This window comes from Tiliqua scincoides, chromosome 2, assembly GCF_035046505.1.
Source record: "Tiliqua scincoides isolate rTilSci1 chromosome 2, rTilSci1.hap2, whole genome shotgun sequence".
NCBI lineage: Eukaryota > Metazoa > Chordata > Lepidosauria > Squamata > Scincidae > Tiliqua > Tiliqua scincoides.
The window spans coordinates 158749903-158768831 of NC_089822.1; the positions used below are offsets into that span (position 1 = coordinate 158749903).

The 18929-nt window shown below is 46.9% G+C and overlaps 1 protein-coding gene across 3 annotated transcripts in view; it reads right to left on the bottom strand.

The window, feature by feature from the left end:
- Nucleotides 1-3325: 3325 nt before the first annotated feature.
- The window catches only part of ST6GALNAC2 (ST6 N-acetylgalactosaminide alpha-2,6-sialyltransferase 2), a 47019-nt gene continuing 31415 nt past the window's right edge, over nt 3326-18929 (bottom strand). For all 3 annotated transcript variants that reach the window (XM_066617868.1, XM_066617867.1, XM_066617865.1), the window contains 4 exons: nt 18090-18193; nt 12371-12454; nt 11098-11197; nt 3326-5157 (listed from right to left, as the gene is read on the bottom strand). In XM_066617868.1, the coding sequence (XP_066473965.1) occupies nt 4990-5157; nt 11098-11197; nt 12371-12454; nt 18090-18193 (456 nt within the window). In that variant the 3' untranslated portion in view covers nt 3326-4989. The remainder of the gene's footprint in view (nt 5158-11097; nt 11198-12370; nt 12455-18089; nt 18194-18929) is intronic.

Genomic DNA, 18929 nt, shown 5'->3' on the forward strand with positions numbered 1-18929 from the left:
GGGGATTATAATGGGCAGGACAGCCTGAAGCTTGCCAGTTTGCAGGTCAGGGAAATTTTCCTTCTCCACATGGAGGAGACATGTTAAGTCATGTTACTGTAAAGACTTGCAGAGTTTTGGGGTTGCTTTCCTTTTAATGGGTCAGTCTCTGTATTTAAAGGGAGAAAAAAAGAGAGAGACAAAGAGATGTTTCTGGGTGGGGGTTGGAATGGGGCAAATCAGGCCTGGGGGAGCAGGGTTGACAGAAGAGGGCTCCCCCGTATCCAAATTGCCCTCCCAAGCCTGGAGGCCTTACACAGGGCCTTCTTGAACTTGTGCCAGCTAATTAGCTGATGCTGATCCAAGTAGCCCCATTGAGTAGGCTGGGGCTTGACATGGGGTAAGGGAACCAGTGTTCCCTCTAGACTGCAGACTTCCAGCCTACTCCTAACCTGCACTGGATATGGTTTGGAACACTCAGCCCAGCTACACCAGCACAGGTAAGAGTTGCCTTACTGGTCATAATTGGACATATTCAAAATTGCCTATGTTAAGAAGGAATCAAATAATGCTTGTAGTAATTTTAAAAGCATCACTGTAGGATATTGTAGGAGAGTCAGGATGGTGTAGTGGTTTGGGCACTGGAGTTAGACCTGGAAGATTCAGGTTCAAATCCCCACTCAGCCATGAAGCTTCCTGGGTGACCACAGGCCAGACGCACTCTCTCTCAGCTTTGCCTACCTCACAGGGTCGTGAGGACATAATGAGAGTAGCAACTATGTACACCAGTATAAAAACATGAAAAATAAATTTAATAAACAAATCTTTCTGGGACATGGTAGCATTATCCTGGATTTTACCTAGCAATGCTACAGGTCTATGTGGTTGGGAACACAGCAGCAGAAAGGCAAGTCAAGGCCTTCTTTCATGGAAGTCTCAGACCTCTTACCCTGTTGATAAAACTATGACTTAGTACTTATAGCTCGTAGGAATCCCTACAACTTTGCAAGGTAGGCAAGTATTGTCATCCCCATGGAGCAGGTGAAATAAAAGTTGCTGAGAGAAGGTGCTTTGCCTGTGACCACAAATATGCTCCTCATGCCAGAGGCAAGATTTGAAGCAGGAGGTTCTGGTTCTTCATGGCTTCACTCTTCTCTCCCTAATGTGTGGCCTCCAGACATACCTATGAGAAGAAAACTTCCTCTGTTGTGCAACTTTGGAGTGGAGGAGGCAGTAGTGATGGCCCAGGGGAATGTGTCCATTCTCAAGAGAGTGCAGGATAAAGTGGTCTAATGGGACAGAACGATTAGAGTGTGAGAGTCTTGGTGCCCACCTGCTCTGCCCTGCCCTGCTCTTTACTCCACTTGCATTGTCTTCTCTCTTTCTCCTGCTGTTTTCTCTCCCTCCTGCCTCACGCCCATATAACAAAAGAAAACGCACAAAGGGAAAAGATCATTCAACATTTATGCAATTATACAAAGTGGGAAAATGTTTCGGATTACACTCCATCTTTCCCCATTGTGTCTTCACAACCCTCCGTCTGTCACTAGCCTCTGTAACTTTCCCGCAGAGCAAAACTGACCTGATGCTGATCTCTTGGTTGCTATTTACATGCAATTATCTGACAAACACCAGTATGAGATCTGCAAAGGTTACTTGTGTCAATACGATCTATTTTCTTTGCTTCTTGGTGGTTTGTTCTTGTTTAATTAGCCAGTGAAGGAATCTTAGCCGTTGTGACTGAGGCACAGGAGTCAAAGGGTCATGGGATGCCCACTTTTGAGCACCCTTCTAGGGTCACTGGATGATCAGCTGCTGGTTCTTAAACCATTAGTTTTAGCTGGTCCCATGTGCAAAGACTGCACCTTTCCTTTGAATGGGCATCCCTGGAGTTTGTGGTTCCTTACGCTCTTTGTGATGTTGGTTCCAACCAATTATATGTATCTTGTCTCCACTCTCTGGAAATAGCAAAAGGCTGATGTTCCTGGTGGCAGATGTACCCACCCAGTCACTCCATCTCTGAGTAACTTCCAGTAGCTTAGAGGGCCAATAAAAATTTTCAAAACTCCTTAATCCCCTGCCTTTAGGGACTCTTGTAGATGTGTTGAAGAGGCTTTGCCAATTAAAGGGTTCACAACTTAGTTCTGTGATATATAGTTTATGTATAATGTAGATGTGTATGTGTTATGTCTGAAGTTTGGGTATATGAACATTCAAGCATTCTATCAGGTGTTTGTTCTTCCCAAATACTGCGAATGACTGAACGTTCAGTGCTGTGCTAGTGAATGCTGACAATTGCTTAAATGTGACTTTCAGTTTATGCTGGTGTATGTTGGGAAAGGCAGCAAATAAATATATATTTTGAGGCATCCGGTAGTTCAGCATTCATGTGTATTGGTGATTGATTTTGATTGAACACACCAGTCACTGATTTTTGGAAGGTGAGAGGGCAGTTCTGCATTAAAAAAGCTAATGGGGCAGCTAGAAGCACTGTTGGCTTTGGAATTTGTGCCAGTTGCCACCTTTGGTTTTGTCTAGGCCTTTGATGACATTAGCAAGTGGTCTGAGCAGTTCAGATGAAATCTCAGAAACTAAAGGTAGGGCTTAGTGGGAACTTCTTGAGCAGAAGAAACAATCAATTGTGCAACCACTAAGCACATGTAACCACGATAGCCAAAAAATCAAACCACGTAGTGCCTATTAGGAGTCACTAGGAAGGGAGGTGCAGCACTGACGTTCATTTGGCCAGCCAGTTTCACTTCTGAGAAAGCTTTACTGTGGTAATCTGTTGACAGATTTCTGTAGCTCTGCACTCTGAGCAGTCCTTAATAATGGGAAATAAAGTAAAAAAGGATGACTGGAGGTTTATTTTGCAGGTGTATGTTTTCATTGTCTTCCGTCCTGTATTTTACAACAGAATTTTACTTTATAGCCAGACGTAGCTAAGGTGTGGCAAGCCAGCACATTTGCCCTGAGCATCACTGAAAGGGGGCAGATGCAGACTTACCTGGATGGTGAGCAGTGATAGGCGGTAGCAGCAGTGTGCCTCCCCACAGCTGTAACAATCTGTGGTTTCCTGCCCTTCCATGGGGGGAGTGTTTGTTTCCTGTAGGTGGGCCACCCACCCTCCTTAGGGTCCATTTGGCTCTGAAGTGGAGCCCTCCTGGGAGGACAGTGTTGTTGCAATCACAGGGGCAACATGATGATGCAGGGAGTCATGTTGCTGCCTCACCATGTTGCTTGCCCCAGGCACCGTTAGGCCCTGGCACCCGGCTGTCTATAGCATTTCAAGGAGTTTGAAGCTTGAATGTCTTCACACTACTTAAGGACATACACACTCCTGGGAGAAGCTGAGATGCCTATGTGCTTATTTTAATATTTACTTACAATTGTAAAATATTTAAATCAACTTGTCAATAAGAAATCTCTAGTATGTCAGGTATGTTTCATGAAACACTTCCCCTGAAATGGTCTTTCATGCGAATCCCTGAGTTTACCTTGAGAGAAACCCATACTCTGACAGGCTACACAAATACATATATGCAAAATATACAGGTGATCTAATTCAATTTTCCTTGGCACAGAATGTTTTTTAATCACACAGTACAGTATATGCGCACATAGCCCTGTGGCAGCTAGTCAGCTGGCCACAGGCAGCTGCTCTACACAAGGTGAAAGCACTGCCCATTATCAATTGGTAATCGATTGCCCTGTTTGTCAATGGCAAAATGCTTGTACATAGCACAGGGGAACTCAGGGTTTAAGCCGCAATCCAGACCAACTTTCCAGCAGTAACATACCTGCGCCAATGTGGCATGCACTGCATCCTGCAGTGAGGAGGCAGTCAAGAGGGCCTCTCAAGGTAAGGGCATGCTTGTTACCTTACCTTGGGGCTGCATTGCGGCTGGGTCAGTGCTGGAAGGTTGGTTAGGATTGCGTCCTTAGTTACCTGGACAAATTTTGGTTAGTTTGGAAAGTCTCCATGAGTGTCAGCTGGAGTGCCAATAGTGTGGGTAGATTGGCTGCTGCAAATGGCTATTCCCCTGTGAGAGGTGTCTAGTCGTTTAGCCCCCTGCTGATATTGGGTGAGATTGACCAGTGATCTTTTAGCCAGCAGAGAAGAAATTTTCTTTCAGTTCATGATCCGAGGAGGAAATCTGAAACTGGGAGCAGATCTGTAGGAAGAGGCCCTGTTGACACCACCCTGATGAAGGTGGTATCAGGCAGCCTCAGCAGTACAGTGACATAATCTTTTAGAAGAGCTTTCGTTTTCACCTGGAACAATCATTACTTTTGAAGCTGCCCCTGTTCATCTAGCTGCACTGGGGGGGGGGTTTCTTATTTCACACATCAGAACTTGTTCACCCACAGTACTCTATCAGCTGGGTTTACCTCTGGTGGGGGGACGGACATACTGGAATGTGGCTCCCACAGGCTTCATCAAGCAGCAGTTTGCTGCATGAATGCCACATGAGAGCACAATAGTATGGCCACCATCTCAAGTGGGGTATTGGGGTCACAACAAATATGGTGTATCCCAGTCCTGCCCCTTTACCCCCATTTTTAAAATTAGTGTTGTGAGACCACTCCTGAGAGGAGGGTGGAATCTGATAAGCTGTCCTGCTAGGTCATGCCAACATTCCAAGGAGATCAGTCATCCTGCCTCCACAAAAAGCCAGGGAAGAATACCCGATGGTTGCATCACAGAAAATGTACAAGAAGATTACAGATGAGTGCATCCAATAAACTCCCTGATATTGCCCTGGCTTCTTGCAGTCAGCAATATTGAGAGTGTGCTACTGTATTTCCTGTTCCTCCAGCATGGAATTTATATAATGTTATTGCTCATCATCAAATCTTATGGGGAGGGTTTCCACAGGTTAACAAGCTTCTGCAGAACTTCCTGATTGGAACAGGGCAGCTTATCAGTTTCAACGCTGTCCTGTATGAAGGTGAAGAAAGGACTTCTATTCAGAGAAAGTTTTCCTCTTCTTGCCCATGCAGCCAAGTTCACCGCTGATAAAGCTTCATGAAACCAGCTTGGTGCAGGTTCTTCCACAGTTCAAGCTCTAATAGCATGTCATGGTTGGCATAGAACACCAAGGGCTTCTTTTCATGCTCATAGTAATGGGCTGAAAATTTCTTGTAATTCTCTGTGATGAATCCATAGGCACTGACCTAAGGGATGGGAAGAAGCAGAGGTGGTAGGATAAGACAGAGGTGGGCAAGGAGTGATGTGCATTCTGCCCCATTTGTAGCATGGGCTGTAACCCTCCTTGCATCATATAACTCAAACCCACTTTGAACATACTGGGGAACAATGTGACACGAACGCCAGACTGGTTTACACTTCACTTTTTCAAACCCTGTTCATTGTCATAAGAACATAAGAACATAAGAACAGCCCCACTGGATCAGGCCATAGGCCCATCTAGTCCAGCTTCCTGTATCTCACAGCGGCCCACCAAATGCCCCAGGGAGCACACCAGATAACAAGAGACCTCATCCTGGTGCCCTCCCCTGCATCTGGCATTCTGATTTAACCCATTTCTAAAATCAGGAGGTTGCGCATACACATCATGGCTTGTACCCCATAATGGATTTTTCCTCCAGAAACTTGTCCAATCCCCTTTTAAAGGCATCTAGGCTAGACGCCAGCACCACATCCTGTGGCAAGGAGTTCCATAGACCGACCACACGCTGAGTAAAGAAATATTTTCTTTTGTCTGTCCTAACCCACCCAACACTCAATTTTAGTGGATGTCCCCTGGTTCTGGTATTATGTGAGAGTGTAAAGAGCATCTCCCTATCCACTCTGTCCATTCCCTGCATAATTTTGTATGTCTCAATCATGTCCCCCCTCAAGCGTCTCTTTTCTAGGCTGAAGAGGCCCAAACGCCATAGCCTTTCCTTATAAGGAAGGTGCCCCAGCCCCGTAATCATCTTAGTCGCTCTCTTTTGCACCTTTTCCATTTCCACTATGTCTTTTTTGAGATGCGGCGACCAGAACTGGACACAATACTCCAGGTGTGGCTTTACCATAGATTTGTACAACGGCATTATAATACTAGCCGTTTTGTTCTCAATACCCTTCCTAATGATCCCAAGCATAGAATTGGCCTTCTTCACTGCCGCCGCACATTGGGTCGACACTTTCATCGACCTGTCCACCACCACCCCAAGATCTCTCTCCTGATCTGTCACAGACAGCTCAGAACCCATCAGCCTATATCTAAAGTTTTGATTTTTTGCCCCAAAGTACATGACTTTACACTTACTGACATTGAAGCGCATCTGCCATTTTGCTGCCCATTCTGCCAGTCTGGAGAGATCCTTCTGGAGCTCCTCACAATCACTTCTGGTCTTTACCACTAGGAAAAGTTTGGTGTCGTCTGCAAACTTAGCCACTTCATTGCTCAACCCTGTCTCCAGGTCATTTATGAAGAGGTTGAAAAGGACCGGTCCCAGGACAGATCCTTGGGGCACACCACTTTTCACCTCTCTCCATTGTGAAAATTGCCCATTGACACCCACTCTCTGCTTCCTGGCCTCCAACCAGTTCTCAATCCACGAGAGGACCTGTCCTCTAATTCCCTGACTGTGGAGTTTTTTCAGTAGCCTTTGGTGAGGGACCGTGTCAAACGCCTTCTGAAAGTCCAGATATATAATGTCCACGGGTTCTCCCGCATCCACATGCCTGTTGACCTTTTCAAAGAATTCTATAAGGTTCGTGAGGCAAGACTTACCCTTACAGAAGCCATGCTGACTCTCCCTCAGCAAGACCTGTTCGTCTATGTGTTTTGAGATCCTATCTTTGATGAGGCTTTCCACCATCTTACCCGGTATGGATGTTAGGCTGACCGGCCTATAGTTTCCCTGGTCCCCCCTCTTTCCCTTTTTAAAGATAGGCGTAACATTTGCTATCCTCCAATCTTCTGGCATTGTGGCCGTTTTGAGGGACAAGTTGCATACCTTAGTCAAGAGATCTGCAACTTCATTCTTCAATTCCTTAATAACCCTTGGGTGGATGCCATCAGGGCCCGGTGACTTATTGATCTTTAATTTATCAATGAGGTCTGAAACATCTTCTCTTTTAACCTCTATCTGACTTAACTCCTCGGTCAGGAGGGGCCGTTCGGGCAGCGGTATCTGCCCGAGGTCTTCTGCCGTGAAGACAGATGCAAAGAACTCATTTAATTTCTCTGCCATCTCTAAGTCTCCTTTTATCTCCCCTTTCCCTCCCTCACCATCCAGAGGGCCAACCGCTTCTCTGGCGGGTTTCCTGCTTCTAACATATTTGAAGAAGCTTTTATTATTCCCCTTAATGTTGCTGGCCATGCGTTCCTCATAGTCTCGCTTGGCCTCCCGTATCACCTTCTTACATTTCTTTTGCCACAGTTTATGTTCCTTTTTATTCTCCTCATTAGGGCAAGACTTCCATTTACGGAAGGAAGCTTCCTTGCCCTTCACAGCCTCTCTAACTTGGCTCATTAGCCATCCGGGCACCCTCCTGGATTTAGTGGAACCCCTCTTTCTTTGCGGTATACACCTCTGCTGGGCCTCTATTACTGTTGTTTTAAGCAGCCTCCATGCACTCTGGAGCGACAGGACTCTTTTTACCCTCCCTTTCAACCTCCTTCTAACCAGCCTCCTCATTTGAGGGAAGTCCGCCCGTCGGAAGTCAAGGGTTTTTGTTAGAGATTTGCCTGGTATTCTTCCCCCAACGTGCACGTCAAAACGGATCGCAGCATGATCACTGTTCCCCAATGGCTCAGTAACGTTTACATCTCTAACCAGGTCCTGCGTACCGCACAATATTAAATCCAGAGTCACCTGTCCTCTGGTGGGCTCCGTGACTAGCTGATCTAAGCCACAGTCATTTAGCACGTCAAGAAATCCGGTTTCCTTATCGTGACCAGAACACAAATTGACCCAGTCAATATGAGGATAATTGAAGTCCCCCATGATTACAACCCTTTCCCTCCTTGTCACCTCCCTGATCTGTTTCCTCATTTCAAGGTCCCCATCCAATTTCTGGTCTGGAGGACGATAGCACGCCCCCAGTATTACATCGCTGCACAAGCCTGGTAATTTAACCCACAGAGATTCTACGGTGGAGTCGGACCCACCTCCAATCTCTACTTTGCTGGATTCTATCCCTTCCTTAACATAAACGGCCACCCCACCTCCAACACGCCCCTGCCTGTCCCTCCTGTAGAGTTTATAGCCCGGGATTGCGGCATCCCACTGATTCTCCGCATTCCACCAGGTTTCCGTTATGCCCACTATGTCAATATTTTCCCTTGTCACCAGACATTCCAGTTCTCCCACCTTTGCTCGTAGACTTCGGGCATTCGCATAAAAGCATTTGTACACAGAATGCCCCAGGATGCGCTGCTTATTCGCTCCTTTGTCCCCGCATCCTTTCATTGTGCCAAACCGTCTATCACATCCCATCACCCTACCTTTCCCAATTTCTTCTCCTACTCTGCCTTTGTCTTGTTGTTCTCTAACCTCCCCATCCTCATCCCATAGGGATGAGGAGTCCCGAACCGGATGCCCCTCGGCTCCTGTCGGCCTTCCCCCAGGGATCAGTTTAAAAGCTGCTCTGCCACCTTTTTAATGTTATGCGCCAGCAGTCTGGTTCCATTCTGGTTCAAATGGAGCCCGTCCCTCTTGTACAGGCCCCGCTTGTCCCAAAAAGTTCCCCAGTGTCTAACGAATCTAAACCCCTCCTCCCTACGCCACCGTCTCATCCACGCATTGAGACCCCTGATCTCCACCTGCCTAGCTGGCCCTGCGCGTGGAACAGGTAGCACTTCAGAGAACGCTACCTTTGAGGTCCTGGCTTTCAGCTTCCTGCCTAAAAGCCTAAATTTGGCCTCCAGGACCTCCCAGCTACACTTGCCCACGTCGTTGGTGCTGACATGCACCACAGCCGCTACCTCTCCCCCAGCACTGTCTACTAGCCTGTCTAGACGAGAAGGTCTGTCATGGTCCTGGGTCTTTGATTGATTGTGGCCCATTGGCCTAACACTCCCAGTGAGTCAAAAATGCATGCTCCCAATTTATTTCTGTTTGTTTTCTTTAATTTTTATTTCATGAACAGAACACCCCCCCCCCCCCAAAAAAAGAGCATTACATGGATACAGCACCCGGGGCAACCCCCAGTTTTCTGCCCCCCCACACCCCTTGCCCCCCACCCCTATGCTTCTGTTGGGGCCCAGAAAGCCTAGAGTGTTAGCGCTGATGCTCTAGGCCACTGTCTTGCTTCTGGAGGCCTCTCCAGAGGATGCGAGAGGGCAGGGGCGCCCAGGCTAGAGCATCAGCGCTGATGCTCTAGGCCACCCTCTCACTTCCGGAGGCCTCTCCAGAGGAGGTGAGAGGGCAGGGGCGCTTGGGCTAGTGCATCAGTGCTGCTGCTCTAGGCCGCCCTCTCGCTTCTTGAGGACTCTCTGGAGGAGGCGAGGGCAGGTGCACCCAGGCTAGAGTGTCAGCAACAGGAGTCACGCTGATGCTCTAGGGCACCCCTGTCCTCTCCTCCTATAGAGGAGAAGGTGAGGGGCAGTCCAGTCCGGTACTGAGTTGCTGCTGGAGAGGTAGCTTCCTGCTGCCTCTCCAGGAGCGCTCCTGGGCACCCCTCCTCTGTCAGGAGCAGGCTCTAGCCTGCGGAGCTGCCAGTTTCTCTCCCTTTTAAGGAAAAAGGCAGATGGGTGGGTGGCGGGGGGAGGCTCGAGGAGGCGCCCCTGGAGGGTCAGTGCCTGGGGCACTTGCCCCGTTTGTCCCCCTCAGGTACGCCAATGCTACCACCACCCTTCTAAACAGCCAGTCCTTCAGCCCAGGGGAAGCTGAAATACTACTTGCTATTTCCCAAGCAACTGCAAGTTCTGAGCTCCACCAAAGTCCTGGGACTCAAGCCTCAAGTTCATTCAATAGCAGACTGAGTGGCCTAGTCCAGACTTGTTTGTACTGAGATAGACACAAATAACAGACTGGTTTGTTTAAAGACTTAAAGTTACATATTTCTGGAAAGGCATTTAGGTATTTCAGAGAGAATACATATATTACACATACAATGCAAAAACAGTAAAGTGAAGCTCCTAAGCCTACTTGATCCTAACACTCACCTGGAACTGTCAAACTTCTGAGTCAAAGCAAAGGATAACTCCTCTGCCTGCTGTACCACAGCTGATACACCCAAATGCCTATGATGGGATGATAAAGAACAGCTCACCCTCCTCCCTGCTACAAGGTTAACTATTTGTAGCACCTGAGGCCACTGTTGCACTCACTCTGATCCTCCCAGCTGGAGAATCACAGCCACATCCACATCCACTCAGTAAGACCTTGAGGTCCAAATGTTATCAGGTTTCTTGACCCGACACAGTGAGATTCCAGATAAGCCACTTCTTCTCAGCCTTTCAACTAGACTGGTAGTGGGGAAAGAGTGGCTCCCCTGTGGAACCATAAGCGCTGTTTGTGCAGGGGGGGAGGGTGCGGGATTTGGCAAATGGAAGAGCCCTGGTACTGAGTGTCACAAACATGCCTTGAAGCACATTTGCAACAACTCTAGAGTCAGAAGCACCAGTGGAAAGGACTGTGGTGGCCTGCCAGCACTGTATTCAGCCCCAGGAACAACAGAAGAGGTGAGTTTCATGCCGAGTGGCACAGGAGCTTAGGGACGATGGTGGGAGGTGGCATTTTTGGACAGGGGGAGGGCAGAACAGGGGCAGGTTGGGCCTGGGAGGGGGTGAGAATGGCAGAGGTCTCCTCTGCCATACCCTCTCCTTCCTCCTGGGCCTTGCAGCATTATACCAGGCTTCCTTGATTTGTGCCAGCTAAATAGCTGGCACAGATCCACAGAGCCCCATAGGTCAGGCTGGGAATTTACCAGAAAAATATCTCTACCCTGAGTAGACTTCCAGCCTCCTTCTAACCCGCACAGCATACAGCACAGGCCATGCGGCCTGGTTGTGCCAGTGCAGGTTAGCTGTCAGTTGCATAGCCTCTCTTCACCACTTCAACAGATGAAGCAAAGTGCTGAACTTCTACTGAATCTCTTACACTTTGCTACTGAGTGTTCCAGGTATTGGGAAAGGTAACTGTAACATATCTTACCTGATCACAAGTATGCAGAGCTGTGAGAAGCATAATGGCTCCTGTGCTAGGCATGTAGAGGTGCCCAAACTGAGATTTTATGTTTTCTGATCTTAAAAACCTGTAAACAGAAGGAGGATTATAGCAGAGAGCTGTGTGTTGTGGAAAAGACTAGAAAGTGCCTTTACCAATTGACTGAAGAAATGGCCTGTACAAGAATCCAGCAATTGTCATGATTTCAAACTGCCACCCTACTCTTCTTCCTGATGGACTACCTTTCTGCATAGAGGGGCATGGAAAACTGCTTTCAGTCTCTCCTGTGTGACTGTGCTCACATGTGCAGCTCTATGAGAAGACAGTACTATTTCCTTGCTGCATGCAGTTTCCACTTCAAAGAATAGGAATTCTGCACAATATCCAATGTTTCAGGAATCCCACAGCCTTCCCCTTCCACCAGCCTAATTTCCACCATAATTCCAAATCATGCAGACGAAAAAGAGCAATCGGAAAATGCCCACTTTAGCCAACTCAGAACCCAATCCTGAGCTCCTGGGGCACGTGGCTGTGGAGGCACCAAAAACAACGGCCGCCACATCCTGCGAACCCACGGCAGCCATGGGCAGCACCTCCAGAGAAGGGGATTTTCGTTCCCTTCCCCCAGGTAAAAGGAGTAGCCCCACAATGGGGCTACTCGATTCACCACTGACGAAAAGGTCGGTGGTAAGAGCCTTTGTGTCCAGCGCCAAGCCTCATGCAAAGGCTCAGGATCTGGTGGAGCAGCGGTCCCACTGCTTTCCCTCCTTGCTCACTCCCCCCAGCATGCCTCCTCTCACCATCTCCCACCTCCCCATCACACGTCCTCCCCACCCTCCGCCCGCCCTCTGCTCACCTCCCCCCTCCCCAGAATGCCTCCTCGCCTCCCCCCCCCACTCCCGCTTTCCTCTCCACTGCTCAGTGGTCCGTGCAACCACCAAGTGGCGGAGGCTGGGTGCCTGCCCAGCACTAGCCCAGCGCTGGGCTAGTATGGGCGCTCACCTGGTGTTAGAGCTCACAAATGTGCCTCACTCATTGCAACAGTGCATGCGGTCAGTAAGCCAGCATGCTGAGCTCAGGATTGGACCCTCATTCATCCTCCCTATACTATTTACTAAAATGATGAAACTGAGTTGCCTCCCATGCCAATGTGAAGGGGACAGTTAATTCATTCTAAACGGTTATTGATCACTCTGGGGGTTTTAATGTAATGTTTAAAAATACACGGGCCTTGAATAGGTTCAAAGATCCACAGCATTACCTTTCTCTTAGATAATACATGAATTCTGGATGTAGCAACTTGAATTTTCCTGCAGATGCCTCAGACCCAAAGTATTTCTGCGGCCTGTGGCAAGAGATCAAACAAAAATAGTTGTGTGGTAGTAATTAGACAGCTCTCAATTGATCCCCTGAGTATGTAAGCTGAATAATGGTGCTGTTTGTTGGTACTGAGAGATCAGACTTAGGCAGGCCCAAGACTTTTGGCACCCAAAGCAGAAAATTCAAATGGTATCCATGAGGGAAATAATTATGATATGAATATGAAATTCAAAAAGTGTCCAAACCTCCTATCTCACTAAGACTCCTGGTCCTAACCTTGGCCAGCTCCTTTTAAGTCAGAAATGACCAAAAAACTAAAGACAACGGGTAGGTTTGAGCTTGCAATATTATCAGTCAGAGCGTTTTAAAACAAGTAATGACAGAGTCTTGTCTTAAAAACAAGCAGCCCAATCTTATCCATGGACTGGGTGCATTCTAGTGGCATGAAAGCCAGGCTGCTGTTCCACACTGACGGGCCACTCGTACAACCAGTGTGTGCGGCAGTGGCTCCTCCGGCTCCCCCAGAGGTGGTAAATTGGCTGGGGGGGGCAGTGGGTGGAGAGAATCGTGGCAGGGATTGGGGCTGCTGGGAGGTATGTTGGGAAGGGTGGGGTGGTTGTTGGCGGCAACAGTGCCACCAATAGCCTATGCTCCCCAATGGGTCCAATCAAACTTACGCTAGCCAAACAGCTGACACAGATTCAAGTAGACCTATCTTGGACCATGGTACAGTGGAGTAGATAAGTAAAAATTTCCTTTACTCACCTCTCTGTTATGCAAAGGTCCCTAGCAGGCCCACAGGTTGCAGCAGAGGCTGCATCAGTGCTGCTGCACCCCACAGGTTGACCAAGGATAGGACTGGGGCCCAACCCATTCATTTCAGCATAACTTTCTGTGGACTGTAGTTCTTTCCATCAAATGCATAAAGTGTTGTCCTCAGTTGGCAGGTATATACATACACATGGGGGCAGAGGAAAAGGAAAACAATGTAAACAGTGAAGCCAAATACCCATGAAATGCAAGAGAACCTGGCCAGCTTCAGATGAACGACAGCTTTCCTAATGGCAGCCCAGCATTTGTTGCTTCAGACAAAACAGGTGCTGCTCCTGAAGCTTCCTGAATCAGTTCTGTGACCATTCCATGTAAATAGGATAAGCACAGTGACAATTCACCACTGTTGATAACAGGAATCAACAGGAACTGTTGATAAAAAATCCTTCTTGTTCAGCCTAAGTTAATTAACACTGTAATGAGATAGGAACCTATCAGTTCACTTCAAAACTTCACAAATACAGTCAGTCATCTTGATAAATACTAATTCAGTTCTCTCATGCTGGAGTTTCCCTTTGAAGTTCCTCTACTGAAAGTTGCCCTTCTTCATCTTCGCTCTTGCATTTCATGGCTATTTGCTGTCACGGTTTACATTTTTTCTTTCTTAGTTTCTATCCACACCCACCAATTAAGGCTTTCAATTCATGCATCTGATGAAGTGGACTGCAGTCAACAAACATTTAGGCTGAAATAAATGGGCTAATCTTTAAAGTGCCACAAGACTCTTTGTTGTTTTTGTGGGGACAGACTAATATGGCTACCCCCTGGAAGCAGTTAAAACAAGAAAGCCTTTTTTAAATTAAAGAACTCAAAGAGAGACAAAAGACATCAAAGAACCACAGGAGGCAATTGCAGAAAAGAAATCTAAAGGGAAACTAAACTGTCTTCCAAACACAGACTTGCACGTATGTTAGCGGCAAGCTGGTCTTGCATATTATTACTAAGGCTAATTGAAGGTGCCTGCTTAGATGATGGATGGACAGAGATTCCCCTGGATGGGACAGGTCTGGTATCAGATAATACAAAACACCACAATTCTCCAAGAAAGGGCAAAAATATTTTCCATCTGTGGAAAAGCTTGTTTCCAAAGGAGGGATATAGCACTGGCCCAAATGGCTCCCAAGAGGCTGAACTACATTTAGGATCAGTCAATGTGAACACAACTCCTACAGCCAGGTGAGCAGTGACATTACTTCCTCTGAAGTTTGAATTCACTGAAAATACTAAGAGTGGGTGGAAAAGAATTTTCTAGCGTAAGTTCATTATAACATTAAAAAGTCTAGTCAACAAAGTTTAACACTTTAAAAGTACAGATGGACCTTTAAAATAAGTGGAGAGTAAATGTATAGCAAGAGAAGTTAATTTGCATTTGTTAAAAACATCAGCTATCCTGACAATCAGGACTTTTTAGTGGTGGGATAGAGGGTGGCTGGTAGCACTTTGTTTTGTCTGCAAAACATTAATGGCTATATACGTATCTTAAGACTTAGTGTATCAGTTTGCTCTCATGCACATTTATAGACAATTTCTATATAGAGACAAAAGGCATGAAGAAAAGGGATTCTTCATCTCATAAGCGTCTGTTATCACAGAATAGTGACAGATCTTGTGATAAAGCAGTGAAGATCACAGATCTTCTTAGAGAGAGATAAGGCTTCCCCTCTCACTCACAGACTCTAGTTTACTGCTTCCTTGACGTTTCATTTCACATTGTTCTCACCATATGCATGACTAAAACAGGTTGTGAAATAGTTTTTTGCTGCTGCTTTTTAAAGTGTGAGAATTCTATAGACTTTCTCAGTCTATTTTTTTTTTTTTTTGTTCACATTGTTGGCAACCTTCAGTCTCAAAAGACTATGGTATCGCGCTCTGAATGGTGGTTCTGGCACAGCGCTTAGTGTGGCTGAAAAGGCTGATTCGGGAGTGACAATCCCTTCCACACTGGGAGCAAGTGCAGTCTGTCCCTGGTCTGTCTCCCTGGCTATGGGCCTTCCTTCTTTGCTTCTTAGCCTCAGACTGTTGGCAAAGTGTCTCTTCAAACTGGGAAAGGCCATGCTGCACAGCCTGCCTCCAAGCAGAGCGCTCAGAGGCCAGGGTTTCCCATCTGTTGAGGTTCATTCCTAAGGCTTTCAGATCCCTCTTGCAGATATCCTTGTAGCGCAGCTGTGGTCTACCCGTAGGGCGCTTTCCCTGCACAAGTTCTCCATAGAGGAGATCCTTTGGGATCCGACCATTGCCCATTCTCACAACATGACCAAGCCAACGCAGGCATCTCTGTTTCAGCAGTGTATACACGCTGGGGATTCCAGCTCGTTCCAGGACTGCACCTTGGCTCAAAGATCTCAGACACTCTTTCTCTGGATACCGAGCTAAACAAACGCATCGGTAAAGCAGCTACCACATTTTCCAGACTCACAAAGAGAGTCTGGTCCAACAAGAAGCTGACAGAACATACCAAGATCCAGGTCTACAGAGTTTGCGTCTTGAGTACACTTCTGTACTGCAGCGAGTCATGGACTCCGCTCACAACAGGAGAAGAAGCTGAATGCTTTCCACATGCGCTGCTTCCGATGCATCCTCGGTATCACCTGGCAGGACAAAGTTCCACAGTCCTGGAACGAGCTGGAATCTCAGTCTATAGAATCTCAAAATCTCAGTCTTTAGAATCTCAAAACACATAGACAAACAAGCCTTGCTGAGGGAGAATCAGCATGGCTTCTGTAAGGGTAAGTCTTGCCTCACAAACCTTTTAGAACTCTTTGGGAAGGTCAACAGGCATGTGGATGTGGGAGAACCTGTGGACATTATATATCTGGACTTTCAGAAGGCGTTCAACATGGTCCCTCACCAAAGGCTACTGAAAAAACTCCACAGTCAGGGAAATAGAGGGCAGGTCCTCTCCTGGATTGAGACCTGGTTGAAGACCAGGAAACAGAGAGTGGGTGTCAATGGGCAATTTTCACAATGGAGAGAGGTGAAAAGCAGTGTGCCCCAAGGATCTGTCCTGGGACTGGTGCTCTTCATAAATGACCTGGAGACAGGGTTGAGCAGTGAGGTTGCTATGTTTGCAGACGACACCAAACTTTTCCAAGGGATGAAGACCGGAAGCGATTGTGAGGAGCTCCAGAAGGATCTCTCTAAACTGGCAGAATGAGCAGCAAAATGGCAGATGCGTTTCAATGCAAGTAAGTGTAAAGTCATGCACATCGGGGCAAAAAATCAAAACTTTAGATATAGGCTAATGGGTTCTGAGCTGTCTGTGACAGATCAGGAGAGAGATCTTGGGGTGGCGGTGGACAAGTCAATGAAAGTGTCGACCCAATGTGCGGTGGCAGTAAAGAAGGCCAATTCTATGCTTGGGATCGTTAGAAAAGGTATTGAGAACAAAATGGCTAATATTATAATGCCGTTGTACAAATCTATGGTAAGGCCACACCTGGAGTATTGTGTCCAATTCTGGTCACCGCATCTTAAAAAGGATATAGTGGAAATGGAAAAGGTGCAAAAGAGGGCAACTAAGATGATTATTGGGCTGGGGCACCTTCCTTATGAGGAAAGGCTACAGCGTTTGGGCCTCTTCAGCCTAGAAAAGAGGCGTCTGAGGGGGGACATGATTGAGACATACAAAATTATGCAGGGAATGGACAGAGTGGATAGGGAGATGCTCTTTACACTCTCACATAACACCAGAACCAGGGGACATCCACTAAAAATGAGTGTTGGGAGAGTTAGGACAGACAAAAGAAAATATTTCTTTAGTCAGCGTGTGGTTGGACTGTGGAACTCCTTGCCACAGGATGTGGTGATGGCATCTGGCCTGGATGCCTTTAAAAGGGGATTGGACAAGTTTCTGGAGGAAAGATCCATGATGCGTATGTGCAACCTCCTGATTTTAGAAATGGGCTATGTCAGATGCAAGGGAGGGCACCAGGATGCAGGTCTCTTGTTATCTGGTGTGCTCCCTGGGGCATTTGGTGGGCCGCTGTGAGATACAGGAAGCTGGACTAGATGGGCCTATGGCCTGATCCAGTGGGGCTGTTCTTATGTTAGGTGAAGTCAAGTTAAAGCCACTTCAGAAGTTACACTGGTGCAGGTTGTGTGGAAGCACAAATGATGCATGTGCCTTCTCTTTTCCATATTTTTGATGTTTCATGAGAAAGGGGTTCTTGAGCATCTTCCCTGCAGAGAGGGGTATGAACACATGCATCTCACCGTGACAAATCCCCATTAAACCTGAAGTGGAAAAAGAGGAAAGCCACATCACTCATGCTTCCTCTCTCCACATCAGTGAAACATCCTAAAATCTTGAGTAATTATAAGAACCTTTCAAGAGCAATGTTATAGCGGTCTTCCACAAAACATGTCTTCCATTCCATGATATGAACTTAAAATGGAGTAGACTTCCTATTGAGTCTTCCAATCACAACGTTCTCCTAAGTTGCATCACAGAATACAGTTCTGTAATACAGTATTATTATTAAAGAAGCACAACTACTATTGTGGAAATAACAAAGCAAGGCTCTAACCCATAGAAACGAAAACTAAAGTGATTATTTTTAGCACTGAGGCTGACTATATGAAAATTCTTCTGCAGTAGAGTTAAGTTTGCCAACCTCAGGATAGTTTTTAAGCTGCACCACTAGGAAGCGGCAGCACTGAGACATGATAGATGAAAAAAAAGAAGAGAGCAAAGATGAGACACTAAGAGACGACTGACACAGAGTATATTTTTTTGCTGCAGAGTATTTTTTTGCTGTGGAACGTGCTCCAGATGTCTTCACAAGGGACTTAATGACTGAAATAGCAAGCAGGCAAAGAGCAATACTTACTCATCTCCCTCATCATAGCCCTCTGGAACAGCGATGCCCAGTACGGCAGCTCTAAGCATGATGTAATCTCGAACATGTGAAGGAATGAAAATGTACTGTAGGTCCTGCAGCCAGGAAAGGGGAAAGCAAAACACAAATTAGGAATATCAGATTGATGGACTAAAGCAGGGGTGTCCAAAGTTTTTGGCAGGAAGGCCACATCATCTCTCTGACACTGTGTCGGGGGCCGGGGGGAAAAAAGAATTAATTCACATTTAAAATTTGAATAAATTTACATAAGTTTACATAAATGAATATATTAAAGATGAACTTATATGAATGAATGAATGTCTTGCAATAGCTCAAGGCCTATAAAAGGCCTTGCACAAAGCAAGGCCGGCCTTTCTTTTGCTGCCACTACTGCATCACAGACGTGAAACAACAAGCAGTGGAGGGAGCCCTCATCCCACAGCTCATGCAAGAGGTCAAACAGTCGCCCTCACACTGAGAGCAGTTGTGTTGGGCCAGTGCGGGCTCCAACAAATCTCTGGCGGGCCAGAGGCTCATTGTAGACTGGGGGCTCCCTGAGGGCTGCATTGAGAGGCCTCAAGGGCCACAAGTGGCCCCAGGGCCGGGGTTTGGGCACCCCTGGACTAAAGCATGCCTCAGGTATGTCTTTTTAGATGACAGTTAAGCAGCAATATAACTAGGATTTCTAGAGCAATGGAGAAATACCATGCTTGCTGAAAGTGGCACCACCAAGCCCTTCTTCCCACTACTTTTCTTTCTGAGAAAGAGATCTTCCTCAGACTACTACCTGGAATCCAGTCACTGAATATACTAGATGTAAAACCCAGGGCA